The sequence below is a fragment of the Cololabis saira genome, chromosome 24 (assembly GCF_033807715.1).
Source record: "Cololabis saira isolate AMF1-May2022 chromosome 24, fColSai1.1, whole genome shotgun sequence".
NCBI lineage: Eukaryota > Metazoa > Chordata > Actinopteri > Beloniformes > Belonidae > Cololabis > Cololabis saira.
Window position 1 is genome coordinate 22,606,466 of NC_084610.1, and position 22,463 is coordinate 22,628,928.

General features: G+C 37.1%; 1 protein-coding gene across 1 annotated transcript; it reads left to right on the forward strand.

Annotated features, from left to right (window-relative positions):
- Positions 1–410: 410 nt before the first annotated feature.
- cars2 (cysteinyl-tRNA synthetase 2, mitochondrial) lies at positions 411–21,893 on the forward strand. Its single transcript, XM_061715988.1, has 15 exons — positions 411–700; positions 1,966–2,016; positions 3,761–3,878; positions 4,486–4,557; positions 4,631–4,736; positions 6,354–6,434; positions 8,823–8,952; positions 10,489–10,622; positions 10,699–10,766; positions 15,639–15,705; positions 15,812–15,950; positions 18,125–18,248; positions 19,420–19,518; positions 19,596–19,805; positions 21,390–21,893. Exons 1-15 carry the CDS (start codon positions 507–509, stop codon positions 21,522–21,524), a joined length of 1,728 nt encoding a protein of 575 aa, XP_061571972.1. The 5' UTR covers positions 411–506; the 3' UTR covers positions 21,525–21,893.
- The last annotated feature ends 570 nt before the right edge of the window (positions 21,894–22,463 follow it).

Here is a 22,463-nt window from a genome sequence, read left to right on the forward strand (position 1 = left end):
TTAAGTTAATTTTAAAGTAAAATATTAGTATAGCATAGAATTAATTACTTAATAATTGAATGGAAACATGAATAGGTTTTGCTTATGTGACCCATTGACCCCAAACCTTAAATAATAGTACTACGGTTGACATTGTTTTAAGTCCATTTTAAAATAAAATATTAGAATAACATAGAAGAAACCCCTAAATGTTTTTTTTGGTTTAGATTCATTTATTTTTTGCTCTTATTCTGATCAGATTTTAGGTGCCATAATAAAAAAACCATTGCGTAAATCGAAAGCAACTAAAGGCTGATTTATGGTTCCGCGTTACACCAACGCAGCCTACGGCGTAGGCTCTGCGTCGATTGAACGCAGAACCGTAAATCAGGTCTAATGCCCAACCGGAAGCCAACTTCACCGCGGTGAAGGAGAGCGTCACCCCGGAGGACGGGATGGCATGCAGGACTCGTGTTTATTATCATTTATTGTAGCAGACTAACTGTCCTAACCGTCCAGGGTTCGGGATGTGGAGGAGAGCGGGGATCCTGTGCAGGTTCCCCGGGACCAGCGTGCAGCGCAGGGCCCGGGGAACCTGCTGCGGGACGGCGGGGGAGAGGTGGAGCAGACCCGGAGGGTTCGACACGGGAGTGACGGTGTTCAACAGCCGGACCAGAGGGAAGGAGAAGCTGCTGGTGGCCCGGGAGGGGACGGTGACCTGGTAGGGACGGGGCTCCGGGGGGGACTGGGGGGGACGGGGCTCCGGTGTTAGGATACCGCGGTTGAATTGGTTTGATATTGGATATTGGATATTGGATATTCGACATTCAAAGACATCCATTTAACTTGTGATACATACCACTGATTTTGGTCATATTGCTTGTGATGTGTTCATGGTCATCTAGACCAGGGGCCGGCAACCCAAAATGTTTTAGAGCCATATTGGACCAAAAACACAAAAAACAAATATGTCTGGAGACGCAAAAAGTGAAAAGTCTTGTATCAGCCTTGGAATGAAGAAACACATGCTGCATGTTTCTATATTAGTTATAACTGGGGGAAATTTTTTTTTTTTCATTATGCACTTCGAGAAAAAAGTCAAAATGTTGAGAAAAAAGTCGAAATGTTGAGATTAATGTTGAAGTACAATCTCGAGAAAAAAGTCGAAATGTCGAGAAAAAAGTCAAAATTTCAACAAAAAAGTTGAAATGTTGAGAAAAAAGTCAAAATGTTGAGAAAAAAGTCGAAATGTCGAGCAAAAAGTTGATATTTCGAGAAAAAAGTCGAAATGTCAAGATTAATGTTGAAGTACAATCTTGAGAAAAAAGTCGAAATTTCGAGAAAAAAGTTGAAATGTCGAGATTAAAAAGGAAGAAAAAAATTGAAAAACAGAAAAAGAGAAGAAAAGAGAAAAAAAGGAAAATAAGAAAAAAAGAAATAAGAGAAAAAAAGAAGAAAAAAAGGAAAAAAAGGTCAAACATTTCTGAAAAAGCTCCAGGAGCCACCAGGGCGGCGCTAAAGAGCCGCATGCGGCTCTGGAACCGCAGGTTGCCGACCCCTGATCTAGACTATACGTCACAAGAGAGTAATTATTATAAAATCATATTATGGGCTGATTTAATGTGGTTTTATGAATTCAACACCCATAAAACTTTTGATACATACATCACAAGTTTTATGGGTGTTGAATTCATTAAACCTCATTAAATCAGCCCATATATATGATTTTTAAATCAGCCCATTTATATGACTTTTTAATGATTACGTTTTTGTGATATATAGTCTAGATGACCATGAACACATCACAAGCAATATGACCAAAATCAGTGGTATGTATCACAAGTTAAATGGATGTCTTTGAATGTCGAATATCCAATATCCAATATCAAACCAATTCAACCGCGGTTATTAGGATGGGATTAAAGCCGAGTCTGCAGCTCCAGAATAATAATATAATAATAACTTTAACTGGTGTTTCCGTCTCAGGTACAGCTGTGGACCCACCGTGTACGACCACGCTCACCTGGGACACGCCTGGTAAGAAACACATATACACACACACACACACACACACACACACACACACACACACACACACACACACACACACACACACACACACACACACACACACACACACACACACACACACACATAGAATAGAAGACTTTATTCATCTCCCAGAGGAGAAATTCAATCGTGCAGCAGCCAAACACACACACGCTCAACAGTTTATACAAAAAAATTAAAATAGAAATAACCAATAAATAGAATAAAAATAAAAAATGAGCAATGTACAAGAGAAAAAAAATAGTAAACACAAAAAAACGGATAATATTTACATATTACAAAATACATACGTACATATATACATATTACCAGGGGTGCACACAAGCCGGGACTCGAGGGCCAGTCTACTGCCTGTTTTAGATGTTTCTGCCTCAACACAACCCTGATAGACAAGGCTGTGTCACCAACAGAGTTGTGTAAACCTTGATGACATGTCGATGACTACCAGTGATTAGAATCAGGTGTGTTGAAGCAGGAAAACATCTAAAACATGCTGTAGACCAGCCCTCGAGTCCCGGCTTGTGTGCACCCCTGCATATTACACTAACACACATACACACACACACACTAACACACACATACACACAGATCTGGGGATACACTTCTGTTGGATGGAAACGTTGACAACCTCTCGGCACTTGCTGGTTTTCTGCATTTCAAATGTATTTATAAAGCACTTTAAAAACAACAACAGCTGACCAAAGTGCAGCTTGAATCTACATTCCTCTAAATCACTGTAACAGAGAAGCACAACAATAATACAACAATGATATAGGAGGCATTACTGCAATATAAACCAAGGGTGTGTAACAGGTCTCAGGCTGAAAGTCTACACACAGATAAGAGTCCTGTAAAAACAGGAGAAAGAATGAAACAGGCGACGAGTGCTTCTGTTAACTGCAGCTTTACGCAGCAGAATTTGATTTGCTATTATGCAAAATATTTGCTTTTCCTTATCTCTGTATTCAAATGTCCTTTTGTCAATACAAAATCCATCATATCAAAAATGAAACAAAATTAATCAGCTTATTACAACCGCTTCTGCTCTCAAATAAAACACACACTTCCCATTTCACCTTAACAAAATCTTACCGGTAATCCCATCAGTTTACAACTGCATTGATAGATCAACATTCAGTTCATTAACTGAGCTAAACAAAATGACAACACTACCATAGGATGTACAATTATCAGATTCTGATGTTTAACCTCACTCATAGTGCAAATAAAATAAGCAAAACAAAAAAAAGTAGTATATATTTAATGGTAATACATATTAGCATTAAATATATTTTTTTAGTTTCAAGAATAGGCAATAATTAACCAATATAGCTGGTATTAAAACTTCCCTTTCAGAGAAAAGACACTCCCAAAATAAAACATTGAACAAAATTTCATAAAATGTGACCATACACTTTGTGACACAGGTGCATGATAAATATTGAACCGATATTTATGGGGCTGATATCAGGAATTATGACGTCATATCAATAAATGCAATAATATTAAAAAATAGCTCTGATATACAATATTAAAAGTTCCAGTAAAAATTGCACAGTTTTTCTTCCATCTCTTTTGTCTCCAGGTGTTCACAAACTACAGGTGAATCTAAATTTTAAAAAAATTAATAAATATGAATGTTATGGGTTTTTGGTATATATAAAGCAGAGTTTTCTTGTGTAAAAGTGTGTAAACGTGTGACTTGTCCCAGCTCGTACGTCCGGTTCGACATCCTGCAGAGGATTCTGTCGCGGCTGTTCGGCACCACCGTCATTCACGCCATGGTCATCACCGACATCGACGACAAAATCATCAAGAGAAGTTGGGAGGTAAAGATCAGCACATTCACGCAGCCGGCCGACCGACGCCACGTCTGCTCTAGGGCTGGGGATCGATTCAAATGTCAAGAATCGATTCAATTCCGATTCTTAATATTCAGAATCGATTATCATGATTCGATTCAATATTGATTTGGCTTAGTGTTATTTAAATGTTTTTTGAGCTGTTGCCTGAATTATATGACTGTAAAATAACTAGTGAAATAATAATGTCACAATAATTATTGTGAAATAACTAAGAAATAAATAACTCAAACAGGCCTTTCAATATCCATTTAAAGTGCAAAAAAGAAAGAAATTGCAACAGTTCATGCAGTAAACAAATCATTTTAGCTTATCTAATTTATTCTGTCACAACACACACATATTGCCATGAAGCACCTGGCATTTTTCAGAAGTGTCATGACAAACTGTGTGTCCGACTACTGGGATTAAAGTTCACCTGGTGAAAATGATGAAGAAAAAACAAAAAAAAAATGGATCTTTAGACATAAGAATCGATTTTTAGGAATTAATATGAGAATCGATTTAGAATCGGAAAATCGATTTTTTCAACCCAGGCCACGTCTGCTCCACACTTCTGTTTCCATCGTTTTAGGAGAACGTCTCTGCCGCCGTCATCGCCAGGAAGTACGAGGAGGAATTCAAAAGGGACATGCTGTCGTTAAAGGTGGGAGATGGAAATGATGTGTGTTTTGAAACCGCCACGGCGGTCGTGCTGATGCTTGTGACGTGTCCCCAAGGTGGTTCCTCCCGCGGCGTACCTCCGAGTCACCGACAACGTGCCCCGTATCGTGGCCTTCATCCAGGGGATTCTGGGGAACGGACACGCGTACGCCACAGAAGGAGGTGAGTATGGCAAGCTGTTTTAACATTTAATGGCTAAATTTGACTTACCCGGAATTAACATATCAGATATCTACAACTGCATTTTAACTATAGTCGTAATTACATTGTGACTAGTCCGAATTGTCATTCAAAATATCTATAACGTCATTTTGACTAGTCCAGGGGTCGGCAACCCGCGGCTCTAGAGCCGCATTTTCAAAAATGTTTGACCTTTTTTTTCCTTTTTTCTTCTTTTTTTTTTTCTTTTTTTCCATTTTTTCTTCTTTTTTCTTCTTTTTTTTCTTCTTTTCTTTCTTTCTCGAAATTTTGACTTTTTTCCTCAACATTTCGACTGATTGTACTTCAACATTAATCTCGTCATTTCGACTTTTTTCTCGACATTTCGACTTTTTTCTCGTCATTTCGACTTTTTTCTCGAAGTGCATAATGAAAAAAAAAATCTTCCTCTAGTTATAACTAATATAAAACATGCAGCATGTGTTGTCTTCATTCTAAGGCTTTCCATCTTTTGTGGCTCCAGACATATTTGTTTTTTGTGTTTTTGGTCCAATATGGTTATTTCAACATTTTGAGTTGCCGACCCCTGGACTAGTCAAAACTCTAATTCAAGATATCTGTAATTACATTTTGACTAGGTAGAATGGAAGTTAAAGATATCTCCAATTTGAGATATCTCTAATTAAAATTCATTACAAGATATCTATAACTTGATTACAGATATCTACAATTTAATTATGACTATCTGTAATTCCAGTTTGAGATATCTGCAACTTGGTTCTGACTAGTCAAAAATTAATTTAAGATATGTGAAAAAGGACAATGTAGATATCTTGAATTGAGAGGACATAAATATATCTTGAATTGGAAACATGACTACACTGCAAAAACTCAAAATCTTAACAAGAATATTTGTCTTATTTCTAGTTAAAATGTCTCATTTTTAGTCAAAAAAAATCTCATTACACTTAAAACAAGACTGATCACTGGAAAAAACAACAATTTTCACCTGTTTCAAGTAGATTTTCCACTTGAAATAAGTAGAAAAATCTGCCAGTGGAACAAGATTTTTTTGCTTGTAATGAGAAGATAAATCTTGTTCCACTGGCAGATTTTCCTACTTATTTCAAGTGAAAATTTACTTGAAACAGGTGAAAATTGTCAAATAACAAGTTATTTTTCCAGTGATGAGTCTTGTTTTAAGTGTAATGAGATTTTTTGACTAAAAATGAGACATTTTAACTTGAAATAACACAAATATTCCTGGCAAGATTTTGAGTTTTTGCAGTGTAGTCAGAATTAAATTGTAGATATCTGAAACTAGAATTACAGCTAGTCGTAATTCACATTACAGATATCTGCAACTAAATTGCAGATATCTGTAATTAGAAACTCCACACACATGAATGTCAGAATGACGTTGCGGATATCTGAAATGACAATTGTGGACAGGAAGAATGTAATTGTAGATATCTGAAATGCTCTTTTTGACTAGGAAGAATTGAATTGCGGATATCTGCAACACATATCCAGTCTAGCTGTTAAATATTAAAACGTGCCGTAGGTGAGCACCAGCATCGCTCCTTCAGCCCGACGGCTGACCTCCGTCTCTGGTTTCAGGCGACGTGTATTTTGACGTCCAGTCCATCGGAGACCGCTACGGCGTGTTCGTCGGCGCCGTGGGTTCCCCGGGAGAGGCCGGTGAGTGACCCGGTGTTCTGTCCATCCATGCTACCTGTCCAGGGGGCCGGATTCACCAATATGTTCTTAAGAACGATCTTAAGAAATGTCTTAAGATCTAAAATTAAGAAGTTCTTAAGAAAGTTCTTAAGTGAAATTCCTCAATATTTTCTAAAGAACCATCTTAAGAACTGTCATTTTTTTTACGAATTTCTTATTTTTCCTACTTAAGAACTTCTTTAAATGTCATTGCATTGCACGCGCCAACAAACAACATTTATAGGTAGTTTGGTCTTAACCGTCAGTCACTAAACATGGAGAAGGAGAAAAAGAGATGCAGGAACTTTTCAAGGTTATGGTGGATGAGATTAATGTGTGAAAAAAATACTATTGGGGAAAATTAATAATAATTAACTACCACGCTAACTAACATGCTAACAAACAGTTAACAGGCTCTTTGTGTAATTAATTACAAAGTATATCCTCAAACTATGACCTACTAGTCTAAACTTGTCTAAAATGTGTTGGAAAAGGTGATATTAGAGTCTTATTATTATTATTATTATTATTATTATTATTATTATTATTATTATTATTATTATTATTATTATTATTATTATTATTATTATTATTATTATTATTATTATTATTATTATTATTATTATTACCTTTTCACAGAAAAAATTTTAAGACAGGTCAAGGTTCTTAAAGTTAAGAAAAAAGTCAAGAACAAATTTGAGAACTTTTATTTCAAGAATACCATTTATTCTTAAGTTTTTTCTTAAGAAGAAAGTTGAGAAAATACTTAAGAACTTTTTTGGAGAATATGACTTCTTCTCCTTTTTCTTAAGAAGATTTTTTTTCTTAAGAATGTTTTGTGAATCCGGCCACAGGTCTGCTACTTTGTGGTTTTCAAAGTTTGATTGCCACACCCATAATTTTATGCATCCCTTCAGTCCACGCTGCGGTTAACGGTGAGTAACATCCTCAAAATCCCTAAGAAGATATATTTATATATATATACACACAAGCCAGCAGAGATAATGTTAGATATTTTGCGGCGCAGTATCAGGCCAGCAGAGGACATTTTAGATGCTTCCCGTGCCCTGAATGCATGAAGTGACGGGAGCATTATTTGATAGGATGTTACTGGACTATCAAATTATGCTACCCCTGAAATATTGATTTAAAATGGATAAATTGAGGTGTAAGTATGCTGACATTCATCCTGCAGTGGCAGTGAGGTGATTAGTATCTTACCTGAATGCATTAACCCTTGTACTGTCTTTGGGTCAAAATGACCTAATTCTTCCTTCCTTCTTCCCTTCCTCTTTTCCTCCTTTACTCCTTTTTCTTCCTACCTCCCTTTCGTCATTCATTCCTTTATTACCTTCTTTGCTTTTCCTTCCTTCCTTCCTTCCTTCCTTCCTTCCTTCCTTCCTTCCTTCCTTCCTTCCTTCCTTCCTTCCTTCCTTCCTTCCTTCCTTCCTTCTTTCTTTCCTTCTTTTCTCCTTCCTTCCTTATTCCCTTCCTTCCTTCCTTCCTTCCTTCCTTCCTTCCTTCCTTCCTTCCTTCCTTCCTTCCTTCCTTCCTTCCTTCCTTCCTTCCTTCCTTCCTTCCTCCCTTCCATCTTTCCTCCCTTCCTTACTCCCTTTCCTACTTCCTTCCTTCCTTCCATCTTTTCTCTCTTCTTTCCTTCCTTCCTTCCTTCCTTCCTTCCTTCCTTCCTTCCTTCCTTCCTTCCTTCCTTCCTTCCTTCCTTCCTTCCTTCCTTCCTTCTTTCTTTTCTCCTTTCTCCATTCCTTCCATCTTTCCTCCCTTTCCTACTTCCTTCCTTCCTTCCTTCCTTCCTTCCTTCCTTCCTTCCTTCCTTCCTTCCTTCCTTCTTTCTTTTCTCCTTTCTCCATTCCTTCCATCTTTCCTCCCTTCTTTCCTCCCTTTCCTACTTCCTTCCTTCCTTCCTTCCTTCCTTCCTTCCTTCCTTCCTTCCTTCCTTCTTTTCTCCTTTCCTTACTCCCTTTCCTACCCATGACATGAATTATATTACACTTTGTGAACATTATACGATAAAGAGAGAAAAAAAAACAATTCTATCGCTTTATTTGCCTTTTATTTAACCAGGCAGGTCATTAAGAACATTCTTATTTACAATGACGGCCTGGCAAGAGACAAGGACCACTTGGGGGAAAAAGAAGTGGTTTAGGTAGTAAAACACAGTAAAATTGTAGCTCTACAAAGGTAGAAAAACATTAGGTAGCATTTTTTGATAGGGTAGCAAAAATCGATAGACGCCATCGGTTTATGCAGCGGTAGCATTTTTCGACGGAGCAGCAGAAATCAACAGAACACCGTGCAGATCTAACACCCGGTGATGTGGTGGATTCACCCAGAACTGTGTCCTGTCTGCAGGCGGCTCAGACAAGCGGGACGTGAGGGACTTCGCCCTGTGGAAGCGGGCCAAACCTCAGGAGCCGTCCTGGGAGTCCCCGTGGGGCCGAGGCCGGCCGGGCTGGCACATCGAGTGCTCCACCGTCGCCAGGTCCGATCTCTCGCTTTGTTACCGTTATGAGTTTGGGAGGGATTTAGAAAAAGATGCTGAGGTCACGCCCTGGGGACGGTGACCCTGGAAGGTCACGGGCAGTACTCGAGTTGTAAAAAAACAATCAGGGGGGATGGTGGATTTTATCATATGGGGACAGATAATTTGTGCTGATTACAAATAATATAATATATTACAAATAATAGCAGTGACCAAAACACCTGCAGAAATACTGCAGGAATGACATAGCAGCAGTTAAATGCAGCCTTCTGTAAGCTTTAAATATCCACTGGGCTTACATCAAATACATCAAAACACAACAATAAAAAACACTTTTCTGAACTTATCAATATGACTCTGTCCTTCACAGGATAAGTAACATGGATCACTGCAAAAACTCACAATCTTAACAAGAATATTTGTCTTATTTCTAGTTAAAATGTCTCATTTTAGTAAAAGAAATCTCATTACACTTAAAACAAGACTCATCACTGGAAAAAACAACAATTTTACAATTTTACAACTGCATTTTGACTATAGTTGTAATTACATTGTGACTAGTCCCAATTGTCATTTAAGATATCTATAAGGTCATTTTGACTAGTCAAAACTCTAATTCAAGATATCTGTAATTACATTTTGACTAGGCAGAATGGAAGTTAAAGATATCTCCAATTTGAGATATCTCTAATTAAAATTCATTACAAGATATCTGTAACTTGATTACAGATATCTACAATTAAATTATGACTATCCGTAATTCCAGTTTGAGATATCTACAACTTGGTTCTGACTAGTCAAAACTTAATTTAAGATATCTAAAAAGGAAAAATGTAGATATCTTGAATTTAGGGGAATTAAATATATCTTGAACTGGAAACATGACTACACTGCAAAAACTCAAAATCTTAACAAGAATATTTGTCTTATTTCTAGTTAAAATGTCTCATTTTTAGTAAAAAAAAATCTCATTACACTTAAAACAAGACTCATCACTGGAAAAAACAACAATTTTCACCTGTTTCAAGTAGATTTTAACTTAAAATAAGTAGAAAAATCTGCATGTGGAACAAGATTTTTTTGCTGGTAATAAGAAGATAAATCTTGTTCCACTGGCAGATTTTTCTACTTATTTCAAGTGAAAATTTAATTGAAACAGGTGAACATGGTCAAATAACAAGTTATTTTTCTGTTAATGTCTCTTGTTTTAAGTGTAATGAGATTTTTTGACTAAAAATTAGACATTTTAACTAGAAATAAGACAAATATTCCTGGTAAGATTTTGAGTTTTTGCAGTGTAGCCAGAATTAAATTGTAGATATCTGAAACTTGAATTACAGCTAGTCGTAATTCAGTTGCAGATATCCGTAATTCACATTACAGATATCTGCAACTGAATTGTAGATATCTGTAATTAGAAACCACTGGCAGATTTTTCTACTTATTTCAAGTAGAAGTTCAGTATAAGTTGCAGTATTTAGGTCTGTACGTGCATGTGAAGGTGGTTAACTCTGACGTGTTGCTGTGGCGTCTCAGTGGCGTGTTTGGCAGCCAGCTGGATATCCACTCCGGCGGCGTGGACCTGGCGTTCCCCCACCACGAGAACGAGGTGGCCCAGAGCGAGGCCTTCCACGGCTGCAGCCAGTGGGGGAACTACTTCCTGCACTCAGGTGACTCCCCAGCTCCTCCACCTTTCAGCCGTTTCCTGGTGCTGACGGTGTAAACTCTGAACTCCTTACGTCGTAGGTCACCTGCACATGAAGGGGAGCACGGAGAAGATGTCCAAGTCCCTGAAGAACTACGTCACCATCAAGGTAAACTGCTGCACCAGCTGTTAATATTCATCTACATGTAGAGCAACAGTTTCAATACAGCAGAAAGAAAGAAAGATATGAGCAAGAAAGAAAGAAAGAAAGAAAGAAAGATATGAGCAAGAAAGAAAGAAAGAAAGAAAGAAAGAAAGAAAGAAATGAGTCTGAAAGAAAGAAAGAAAGAAAGAAAGAAATGAGCCAGAAAGAAAGAAAGAAAGAAAGAAAGAAAGAAAGAAAAAAAAAGAAATGTGTCTGAAAGAAAGAAAGAAAGAAAGAAAGAAAGAAAGAAAGAAAGAAATGAGTCTGAAAGAAAGAAAGAAAGAAAGAAATGAGCCAGAAAGAAAGAAAGAAGGAAAGAAAGAAAGAAAGAAAGAAAGAAAGAAAAAAAAAGAAATGTGTCTGAAAGAAAGAAAGAAAGAAAGAAAGAAAGAAAGAAATGAGCCTGAAAGAAAGAAAGAAAGAAAGAAGGAAAGAAGGAAAGAAAGAAAGAAAGAAATGAGCCAGAAAGAAAGAAAGAAAGAAAGAAAGAAATGAGCCAGAAAGAAAGAAAGAAAGAAATGTGTCATGAAAGAAAGAAAGAAAGAAAGAAATGAGCCAGAAAGAAAGAAAGAAAGAAAGAAAGAAAGAAAGAAAGAAATGAGTCTGAAAGAAAGAAAGAAAGAAAGAAAGAAATGAGCCAGAAAGAAAGAAAGAAAGAAAGAAAGAAAGAAAGAAAAAAAAAGAAATGTGTCTGAAAGAAAGAAAGAAAGAAAGAAAGAAAGAAAGAAAGAAAGAAAGAAATGAGTCTGAAAGAAAGAAAGAAAGAAAGAAATGAGCCAGAAAGAAAGAAAGAAGGAAAGAAAGAAAGAAAGAAAGAAAGAAAGAAAGAAAAAAAAAGAAATGTGTCTGAAAGAAAGAAAGAAAGAAAGAAAGAAAGAAAGAAAGAAAGAAATGAGCCTGAAAGAAAGAAAGAAAGAAAGAAGGAAAGAAGGAAAGAAAGAAAGAAAGAAATGAGCCAGAAAGAAAGAAAGAAAGAAAGAAAGAAAGAAATGTGTCATGAAAGAAAGAAAGAAAGAAAGAAATGAGCCAGAAAGAAAGAAAGAAAGAAAGAAAGAAAGAAAGAAAAAAAAAGAAATGTGTCTGAAAGAAAGAAAGAAAGAAAGAAAGAAAGAAAGAAATGAGTCTGAAAGAAAGAAAGAAAGAAAGAAATGAGCCAGAAAGAAAGAAAGAAGGAAAGAAAGAAAGAAAGAAAGAAAGAAAGAAAAAAAAAGAAATGTGTCTGAAAGAAAGAAAGAAAGAAAGAAAGAAAGAAAGAAAGAAAGAAAGAAATGAGCCTGAAAGAAAGAAAGAAAGAAAGAAGGAAAGAAAGAAAGAAAGAAATGAGCCAGAAAGAAAGAAAGAAAGAAAGAAAGAAATGTGTCATGAAAGAAAGAAAGAAAGAAAGAAATGAGCCAGAAAGAAAGAAAGAAAGAAAGAAAGAAAGAAAGAAAGAAAGAAAGAAAGAAAGAAAGAAAGAAAGAAAGAAATGAGCCAGAAAGAAAGAAAGAAAGAAAGAAAGAAAGAAATGAGTCTGAAAGAAAGAAAGAAAGAAAGAAAGAAAGAAATGAGCCAGAAAGAAAGAAAGAAAGAAAGAAAGAAAGAAAGAAAGAAAGAAATAAATGAGTCTGAAAGAAAGAAAGAAAGAAAGAAATGAGCCAGAAAGAAAGAAAGAAAGAAAGAAAGAAAGAAAGAAAGAAAGAAAGAAAAAAAAAGAAATGTGTCTGAAAGAAAGAAAGAAAGAAAGAAAGAAAGAAAGAAAGAAATGAGTCTGAAAGAAAGAAAGAAAGAAAGAAATGAGCCAGAAAGAAAGAAAGAAGGAAAGAAAGAAAGAAAGAAAGAAAGAAAAAAAAAGAAATGTGTCTGAAAGAAAGAAAGAAAGAAAGAAAGAAAGAAAGAAAGAAGGAAAGAAGGAAAGAAAGAAAGAAAGAAATGAGCCAGAAAGAAAGAAAGAAAGAAAGAAAGAAATGAGCCAGAAAGAAAGAAAGAAAGAAAGAAAGAAATGTGTCATGAAAGAAAGAAAGAAAGAAAGAAATGAGCCAGAAAGAAAGAAAGAAAGAAAGAAAGAAAGAAAGAAAGAAAGAAAGAAAGAAAGAAATGAGCCAGAAAGAAAGAAAGAAAGAAAGAAAGAAAGAAATGAGTCTGAAAGAAAGAAAGAAAGAAAGAAAGAAAGAAATGAGCCAGAAAGAAAGAAAGAAAGAAAGAAAGAAAGAAAGAAAGAAAGAAATGAGTCTGAAAGAAAGAAAGAAAGAAAGAAATGAGCCAGAAAGAAAGAAAGAAAGAAAGAAAGAAAGAAAGAAAGAAAGAAAGAAAGAAAGAAGGAAAGAAGGAAAGAAAGAAAGAAAGAAATGAGCCAGAAAGAAAGAAAGAAAGAAAGAAAGAAAGAAATGAGCCAGAAAGAAAGAAAGAAAGAAATGAGCCAGAAAGAAAGAAAGAAAGAAAGAAAGAAAGAAAGAAAGAAAGAAATGAGCCAGAAAGAAAGAAAGAAAGAAAGAAAGAAATGAGTCTGAAAGAAAGAAAGAAAGAAAGAAATGAGCCAGAAAGAAAGAAAGAAAGAAAGAAAGAAAGAAATGAGTCTGAAAGAAAGAAAGAAAGAAAGAAAGAAAGAAAGAAAGAAAGAAAGAAAGAAAGAAAGAAAGAAAGAAAGAAAGAAAGAAAGAAAGAAAGAAAGAAAGAAAGAAAGAAAGAAATGAGCCAGAAAGAAAGAAAGAAAGAAATGAGCCAGAAAGAAAGAAAGAAAGAAAGAAAGAAAGAAAGAAAGAAAGAAAGAAAGATTCCCGTTGATACGTGTTTGTGTAACAAACATGGAGGATCTGAGTTATTCCAGTTTTGCAGTACAGGTGTAACTCATTTAATTGGTTTTTATTAATTCAATGTAATTGCTGTAGTTTAGTAGTATTTATTATCTTTTAGAGCAGTGATTTGGCTCCAAAGACTGAATGTGGTGATAGATTTATAGTTACAAAGATGGAGTTGAATTTGTATTTTTTTATCGTCATTTTTATCTTTATCGGGATAAATAATAGAAATTATACATGATACATTTTTTAGTCCATACCGCCCATCCCTAGTTAAAAGCAAAGAATAAGTAATTGCCGGGACGTATACAGGGGATATTTTTTCAAAGAGAGGGAGCTACAACCCCAGGGGTCAGTTTAATTTAAAAGTTCTCAACAGAAACACTGAAGAGCTTCTGCATGTCGAGCATGGAGCTAAAACAAAGTAGAAACATATCACCATTTAAAAAAAGAAACATTCTATTCAAAATACAGATTTAAATAAACATGTAGATATGAACATTTATTAATATTTGTAGATAAATAGACGTATATTATGGATATAGATGTTATATGTAGGTATGTATATGGATATATTGAGTTATATTATACGTACAATATTGTGTATCTATATCTCTATTAATATTTATAGTTATATGTAGATATGTTGATATATATATTTATAGTAATTTTTATGTATATAATTGGAGGTAAATATATGAACCAGTATATATAGCATATCTACTCTTATATAGTTATTCAAGTATATTGTTATACCATTGCTATCTATTGTTCTCTATTATATTGTAGTATTATAGTAAAGTAATGATAATGTAATACTATACATTATAATTACTTCTATTAGTACATACATAGTAGCTAAACTAAATGCTGGGCGTTTGTTTTGTTTTCTTTTGTTTGCCTTGATTTGATTTTGACTATATTTATATATACATATAATTGACTATTATATCACTGTATTGAACAGTTATTGAAACTCGTCTTATTAGATGTAAGAATGTATGTCAGATTCAGGGGTAGGACTGGATAAGTGGATACTTCATTCCTACTCCGTTTGGAACATGTTGGTGGATCCGTGAACTATTTTTATATGAAGTGCTGTACATATATATATATATATATATATATATATGTACAGCACTTCATATAAAAATAGTTCACGGATTCATATGTTCACGGATTATATATATATATATATATATATATATATATATTTTATATATATATATATATATATATATATATATATATATTTTATATATATATATATATATATATATATATATATATACGGTATATATATATATTTGTTAGGGCTGGGCGATATGGACCAAAAGTCATATCTCAATATTTTCTAGCTGAATGTCGATACTCGATATATATCGATATTTTTTCTGTGCCATGATTGGGGTTTCCCCCAAAGCATTGTAGCATAGCATCTCTGTTAGCATCTCTGTTAGCATCTCTGTTAGCTTCTCTGTTAGCTTCATTTTTTTCAGTTTTTCAGTTTTAATACAAAGCCTCGTGCCAAATGTCACACAGGTTCCTTTATTAACAGAGGTCTGCACAATATCACAATGTATAAAACAAATGAAATAAAAATAAACTGCCTGCATATATAGAATAAAATCTTCTTGAATAAAATAAAACAAATATCCCTTTCCTGCATAACAATTAAATTAAAATACACTGTGCAATTAATACAATGTAGACAGTAACAGGCAGACTTTTCCACTGAGGTTGACAGTTGTGTAAATAACAAAACATTTGTGCAAATCTCAAATGAAACATGTAAACAGATATTGCATCTCTTTGAGCTAATCTCCAATAACTACAAGTCAACTACTGTACATTTTACAGTCAATTTGTCGCAAAATAAGCTATATCAATATAAACGATATTGTCTCGTACCATACCATATCGCGTTTGAAAATATATCAATATATATTAAAATCTCGATATATCGCCCAGCCCTTATATTTGTATTCTGTTTTTGTACGCTTTTTTATGCATGTTCGAAATAAAATCTTCAAATGAAATCTCTCCCCGTCTCTCCGACCAGGATTTCCTGCAGTCCTACTCGGCCGATGAGTTCCGGATGTTCTGTCTCTGGAGCAAATACCGATCAGGTGAGAGAGGAAGTTCCGTCTCCAGCTGCTCAGCGCTGCAGGAGGACGCTGCCGCGTTCCCGGGCTTGATGAGTGATTGATGCTCGGTCTGTGTGCGTCTCCGCAGCGATAGACTACAGCGACAGCAGCATGAGCGAGGCTCGGATCTCTCTGGAAACCATCCGCACCTTCGCCGGCGCTGCTCAGGCCTACATGACGGGTCAGCTGCAGTGCTCAGGCGTGCAGGAAGCTCTGCTGTGGGAAAGGTAACAACTACTTCTTGTTCTCACCGTGGATTCACACCAAAAGCGTCTGGCTGTTAGGAATGGGTGATATTTTACCGTTCACGATAAACCGTCAAAAAAATTCCCCACGGTAAGAATTTGTCATCTCGCGGTAAAAAATGATAAATTCCCGTTGGTGACGTTTTTGTGTAAAACTGATTTATGGTGTTAAATCCACGCACAACGTACGTGAAGGAACTGCGTCCAGAGCGTCAATTTGAAGTTGAAAGAATCTCAACTTTATGCAAACGAGCAGCGACGACGTCGAGGCGGCGTCCAATCACAGACCGGGATTCCCAAAGCAAGAAGCCTCAATGCACGTTGCACTTTCATGTACAAACTTACACTCATTCACATGCACACATGAGCAGAGCTGTGTACTAACAAACTTATTTTATCAGGAGTTAATAGATTTCATCCAGCAAACTGACATTTTTGCTGATTTGACGGCTGTTTTTTACCTGAACTAAGCTCACTCTTGTCTATGCGGAAATAACGCCGAAATATAAAGAAGGCTTCCCAAAGTGCGTTGACGCTTTAACGGTTTGAATCCACAATTAGTAGCTTTAAGGCCCGGGCGGGACTATGGAGCTAGAACAGTCTGATAATTCGCAAATGCACACACCGTTTCACAAATGCACAGGACAAAATTCACAAATGCACACACCGATTCACAAATGCACACACCGATTCACAAATGCACACACCGTTTCACAAATGCACACACCGATTCACAAATGCACACACCGATTCACAAATGCACACACCGTTTCACAAATGCACACACCGTTTCACAAATGCACAGGACAAAATTCACAAATGCACACACCGATTCACAAATGCACACACTGTTTCACAAATGCACACACCGATTCACAAATGCACACACCGTTTCACAAATGCACACACCGATTCACAAATGCACACACCGATCCACAAATGCACACACCGTTTCACAAATGCACACACCGATTCACAAATGCACACACCGATTCACAAATGCACACACCGTTTCACAGATGCACACACCGTTTCACAAATGCACAGGACAAAATTCACACACCGATTCACAAATGCACACACTGTTTCACAAATGCACACACCGATTCACAAATGCACACACCGTTTCACAAATGCACACACTGTTTCACAAATGCACACACCGATTCACAAATGCACACACCGTTTCACAAATGCACACACCGATTCACAAATGCACACACCGTTTCACAAATGCACACACCGTTTCACAAATGCACACACTGTTTCACAAATGCACACACCGATTCACAAATGCACACACCGTTTCACAAATGCACACACCGATTCGCAAATGCACACACCGATTCGCAAATGCACACACCGATTCACAAATGCACACACCAATTCACAAATGCACAGGACAAAATTCACAAATGCACACACCGTTTCACAAATGCACACACCGATTCACAAATGGACACACCGTTTCACAAATGCACAGGACAAAATTCACAAATACACACACCGTTTCACAAATGCACAGGACAAAATTCACAAATGCACACACCGTTTCACAAATGCACACACCGATTCGCAAATGCACAGGACAGAATTCACAAATGCACACACCGATTCACAAATGCACAGGACAAAATTCACAAATGCACACACAGATTCACAAATCCACACACCGATTCGCAAATCCACACACCGATTCACAAATCCACACACCGATTCACAAATCCACACACCGATTCACAAATCCACACACCGATTCGCAAATGCACACACCGATTCACAAATGCACACACCGATTCGCAAATGCACACACCGTTTCGCAAATGCACACACCGATTCGCAAATGCACACACCGATTCGCAAATGCACAGGACAAGTTTCACACGTGCGTAGGACAAGATACACAAATGTATTTTTGATGCACACACAAATAGAACCAGATTTACAAACGTTTTTTGTCTGTGAGCTGCGCTGGATTTTTGTGTGACTTTTGAGACTCCCCTGACGTGACTCGATCCACAAATACGTTTTTTTTTAACACAGACGGTGTGTGCATTTGTGAATTATGAGACTGTTGTAGCTCCATACGGGACTTCCTCCCGACGGTGCAGCTGTCAGCTCGGTCAGCTCTTAACCCGGTTCTTGCACCTCTTCAGGCTGGCTGAGACCAAGTCCAGCGTGCTGGAAGCTCTGGCCGACGACTTCGACACACCGAGAGCCGCCGTCGCGCTGATGAACCTGGTCTACCACGGAAACTGCCAGCTGCAGCCTGTTTCCACGGTAACTCGCCGGGTCTGACGTTAAAGGGAAGTGGGGGCTCGTGGACAGTACTGGAGTTGTAAAAATAAATCAGGGGGGATGGTGGATTTTATCATATGGGGACAGATAATTTGTGCTGATTACAAATAATATAATATATTACAAATAATAGCAGTGACCAAAACACCTGCAGAAATACTGCAGGAATGACATAGCAGCAGTTAAATGCAGCCTTCTGTAAGCTTTAAATATCCACTGGGCTTACATCAAATACATCAAAACACAACAATAAAAAACACTTTTCTGAACTTATCAATATGACTCTGTCCTTCACAGGATAAGTAACATGGATCACTGCAAAAACTCACAATCTTAACAAGAATATTTGTCTTATTTCTAGTTAAAATGTCTCATTTTAGTAAAAAAAATCTCATAATTTTCACTTGAAATAAGTAGAAAAATCTGTCAGTGGAACAAGATTTTTTTGCTTGTAATGAGAAGATAAATCTTGTCCCATTGGCAGATTTTTCTACTTATTTCAAGTGAAAATTTACTTGAAACAGGTGAAAATTGTCAAATAACAAGTTATTTTTCTGGGAATGAGTCTTGTTTTAAGTGTAATGAGATTTTTTGACTAAAAATGAGACATTTTAACTAGAAATAAGACAAATATTCTTGCTAAGATTTAGTTTTTGCAGTGTAGTCATGTTTCCAGTTCAAGATATCTTTAATTCCCCTCAATTCAAGATATCTACATCGTCCTTTTTAGATATCTTAAAGTTTTGACCAGACAGAACCAAGTTGCAGATATCTCAAACTGGAATTACGGGTAGTGATAATTTAATTGTAGATATCTGTAATCAAGTTATAGATATCTTGTAATGAATTTTAATTAGAGATATCTCAAATTGGAGATATCTTTAACTTCCATTCTACCTAGTCAAAATGTAATTACAGATATCTGGAATTAGAGTTTTGACTCGTCAAAATTACGTTGAAACAGGGGAAAATGGTCAAATAAGTTATTTTTCTGGTGATGACTCTAAATGTTGAAATAGCAGTAAAACCACATTAATTGATGAAATGACATAAGGGATGGAAAGGGGGGATGGCAGTTTTACAGGGGGATGATTTGGACCGTCGACTACTGCTCGCGGGCTGTAAAAACCCGGCTGGTGCTGTTTGTGTCCAGGCGGACGGGGCGGCGCGGAGCCCGGCCGTGTTCGGGGCCGTGCTGACGTACATCAGGGAGGTTCTGGACGTGTTCGGCATCGATCTGCTGCAGCTTCAGGTCCGGTTCCACCTCACGTTTCCACCTACACACACCCGGCCCGTTTACCTGCTGTTGACGGGACGGCTCCTCTGCAGGAGGCCGGAGCGCTGAGCGGAGCCGGAGGCCTGGAGGCCGTCGTGGAGCAGCTGACCCGCTTCAGGAGCGACGTCCGAGCGTTCGCTCTGGCCCGCCAGGACCAGCCCGGGTCTCCCAGGAAACCGGGACCGCACCCGGACCGGGTCCCGCTGCTGCAGGCCTGCGACGCCCTCCGGCGGGACCTGGCACCCCTGGGTGTGCTGATCAAGGTGAGGAGGATGATGAAGAAGTGTTTGTGTCCAAACATCAGGGGTTTTTCTTCTCTTTTGCAGTTTCTTTTCCTTTTTTTTTGCAAAATTAAAATGCATATATATGTGGATTTTTGGTTTAGCCAAACTTGGATTAACCATTGATTTTTATACAGGACTGTCTCAGAAAATTAGAATATTCCATTTATTGTTATTAAATAAAGTTCTTTATTTTCTGTAATGCAATTAAAAAAACAAAAATGTCATACATTCTGGATTAATTACAAATCAAATGAAATATTGCAAGCCTTTTATTATTTTAATATTGCTGATTATGGTTTACATTTTAAGATTAAGATTCCCAGAATATTCAAATTTTTTGAGATAGGATATTTGAGTTTTCTTAAGCTGTAAACCATGATCAGCAATATTAAAATAATAAAAGGCTTGCAATATTTCAGTTGATTTGTAATGAATCCAGAATGTATGACATTTTTGCATTACAGAAAATAAAGGACTTTATCACAATATTCTAATTTTCTGAGACAGTCCTGTATGTGGATTTTTGGCTTTGTCAAACTTGCATAAACCATTGATTTATTTATATATATATATATATATATACACACACACACAAAAAGGGGATTCCTAACTACTAGGACTAGAATTTACAGTTTTGTCATATTCAGATGTTTGATGGCTCTAAGTCAGAAGTTAAAAAAAAATAAAATATTGAAACAAGTCCTCTCAAGTTGGACACAGAAAACATTAAGCCATCAAGAAAAGAAAGCCAGTGTCGTTTAAACTACTGTACCGCATAAAAATAATCTTTATTTTCATTTGCATAAGGCTCTACTGAGAATTTTACAGCCTTTCAGAGAGAAACATTTTGTTAGAAATTAAACCACAACTTTACTTCCAAGAAGAATAGAGAAGTTATCTATTAGTCCAACTAGTAAATACATTATACACATCAGGGCTGGGTGATATGGACCAAAAGTCAAATCTCGATATTTTCTAGGAACACAGGTTCCTTTATTAACAGAGGTCTGCACAATATCAAAATGTATAAAACAAATGAAATAAAAATAAACTGCCTGCATATATAGAATAAAAATGCTTCTTGAATAAAATAAAACAAATATCCCTTTCCTGCATAACAATTAAATTAAAATACACTGTGCAATTAATACAATGTAGACAGTAACAGGCAGACTTTTCCACTGAGGTTGACAGTTGTGCAAATAACAAAACATTTGTGCAAATCTCAAATAAAACATTCAAATCAATTTGTCACAAAATAAGCTATATCAAAAATCATAATTCTTTTTTAATCGATATAAACGATATTGTCTCGTACCATATCGCGTTTGAAAATATATCGATATATATTAAAATCTCGATATATCGCCCAGCCCTAATACATATATACATAACGTGTGAACATAGACTACTTGCATACTTCACCAAGGGTTATTAGACGCTTTAAAGATCATGATCATCAAACATATTGGTTTAAAATTGGTAGTAAAATAGTTCTAATGCGACGTGACCTGGGCGTGCTGATAAGTGTTTTTTTCACCGCTGGATTTGTCCTGTTTTCAGGACCGAGGAGCCGCGTCCACGTGGGAGATCCAGCACCAGCAGAGAGGAGCCCCGCAGCAGGACCAGAACCAGGACCTGGACCAGAACCAGGACCAGGACCAGGACCAGGACCGGGGTCAGGACCCGGGGAGGTGAAACCCACCGGCTCTCTGCAGGGAGATGGGTTTCCTGCCGCGTCGCCGCCCTGATGAGATGAAGACTGAGCTCACACTGGAAACCAGACAACCAAGAATATTAACTTTAATTTAACGAGTGCTGCTCTGCTCCCCCGAGGACGTGTCCCCCACTGGTGGGGGAACGCCTGGTTCAGGGGTCAGAGGTCAGCAGCTCCGACCCTGAGCGACCCCCCCCCCGTCATGTCATTGGTTAATTATCTGATGAGCTTGTAGCAGATGTGATGGATGTGGTTCTTCTAAGGTTCCCTGTACGTGTGTCTGCGTGTCCTGCAGACACTTATTTTTAAATAAATGTTCCTCAGACGTTCACACAATTGTGCAAGTTCATAGTTTTTTATTTTTCTCAAACTCTTTTTAAATAAATGTGATAGAAACTTTCAGTTATGGATCCAGTTGTGCCTTTACATCAGACCTGGTTTCAGTTCATGTTCGAGACTAGGGGTGGGTTAAAAATATCGATATATCGATATTGTATCGATATGCATGTGTAGGAACGATTATCGATACATAAATCCAAGTATCGATTTACATTTTTTTTTTTTTTTTTTTTTTTTTTTTTAAATCCCGATTTTTTCCCCCATTTTAATCACCCAGTGCTCCACCCAAGTCAGTCCTGGGCATTGCTCCATCTACCAACCCCGGGAGGCCCTGCACTGAGCTCAAGTCTCCTTACTTGAGGAGTGAGCAGCTGCTTCTTTTCACCAGGCAGGGTGGGGATTCTCTGGCCGGACGTGGCGCGTGGAAGGATCATGTTACTCCCTTATTGTAACCAGAATATCGATATCGAATCGTATCGTATCGTATCGTATCGGAAATCGTATCGTCTTGGGACCTAGTGTATCGGAATCGTATCGTATCGGGAGGTCAGTGATGATACCCAGCTCTATTCGAGACTGGA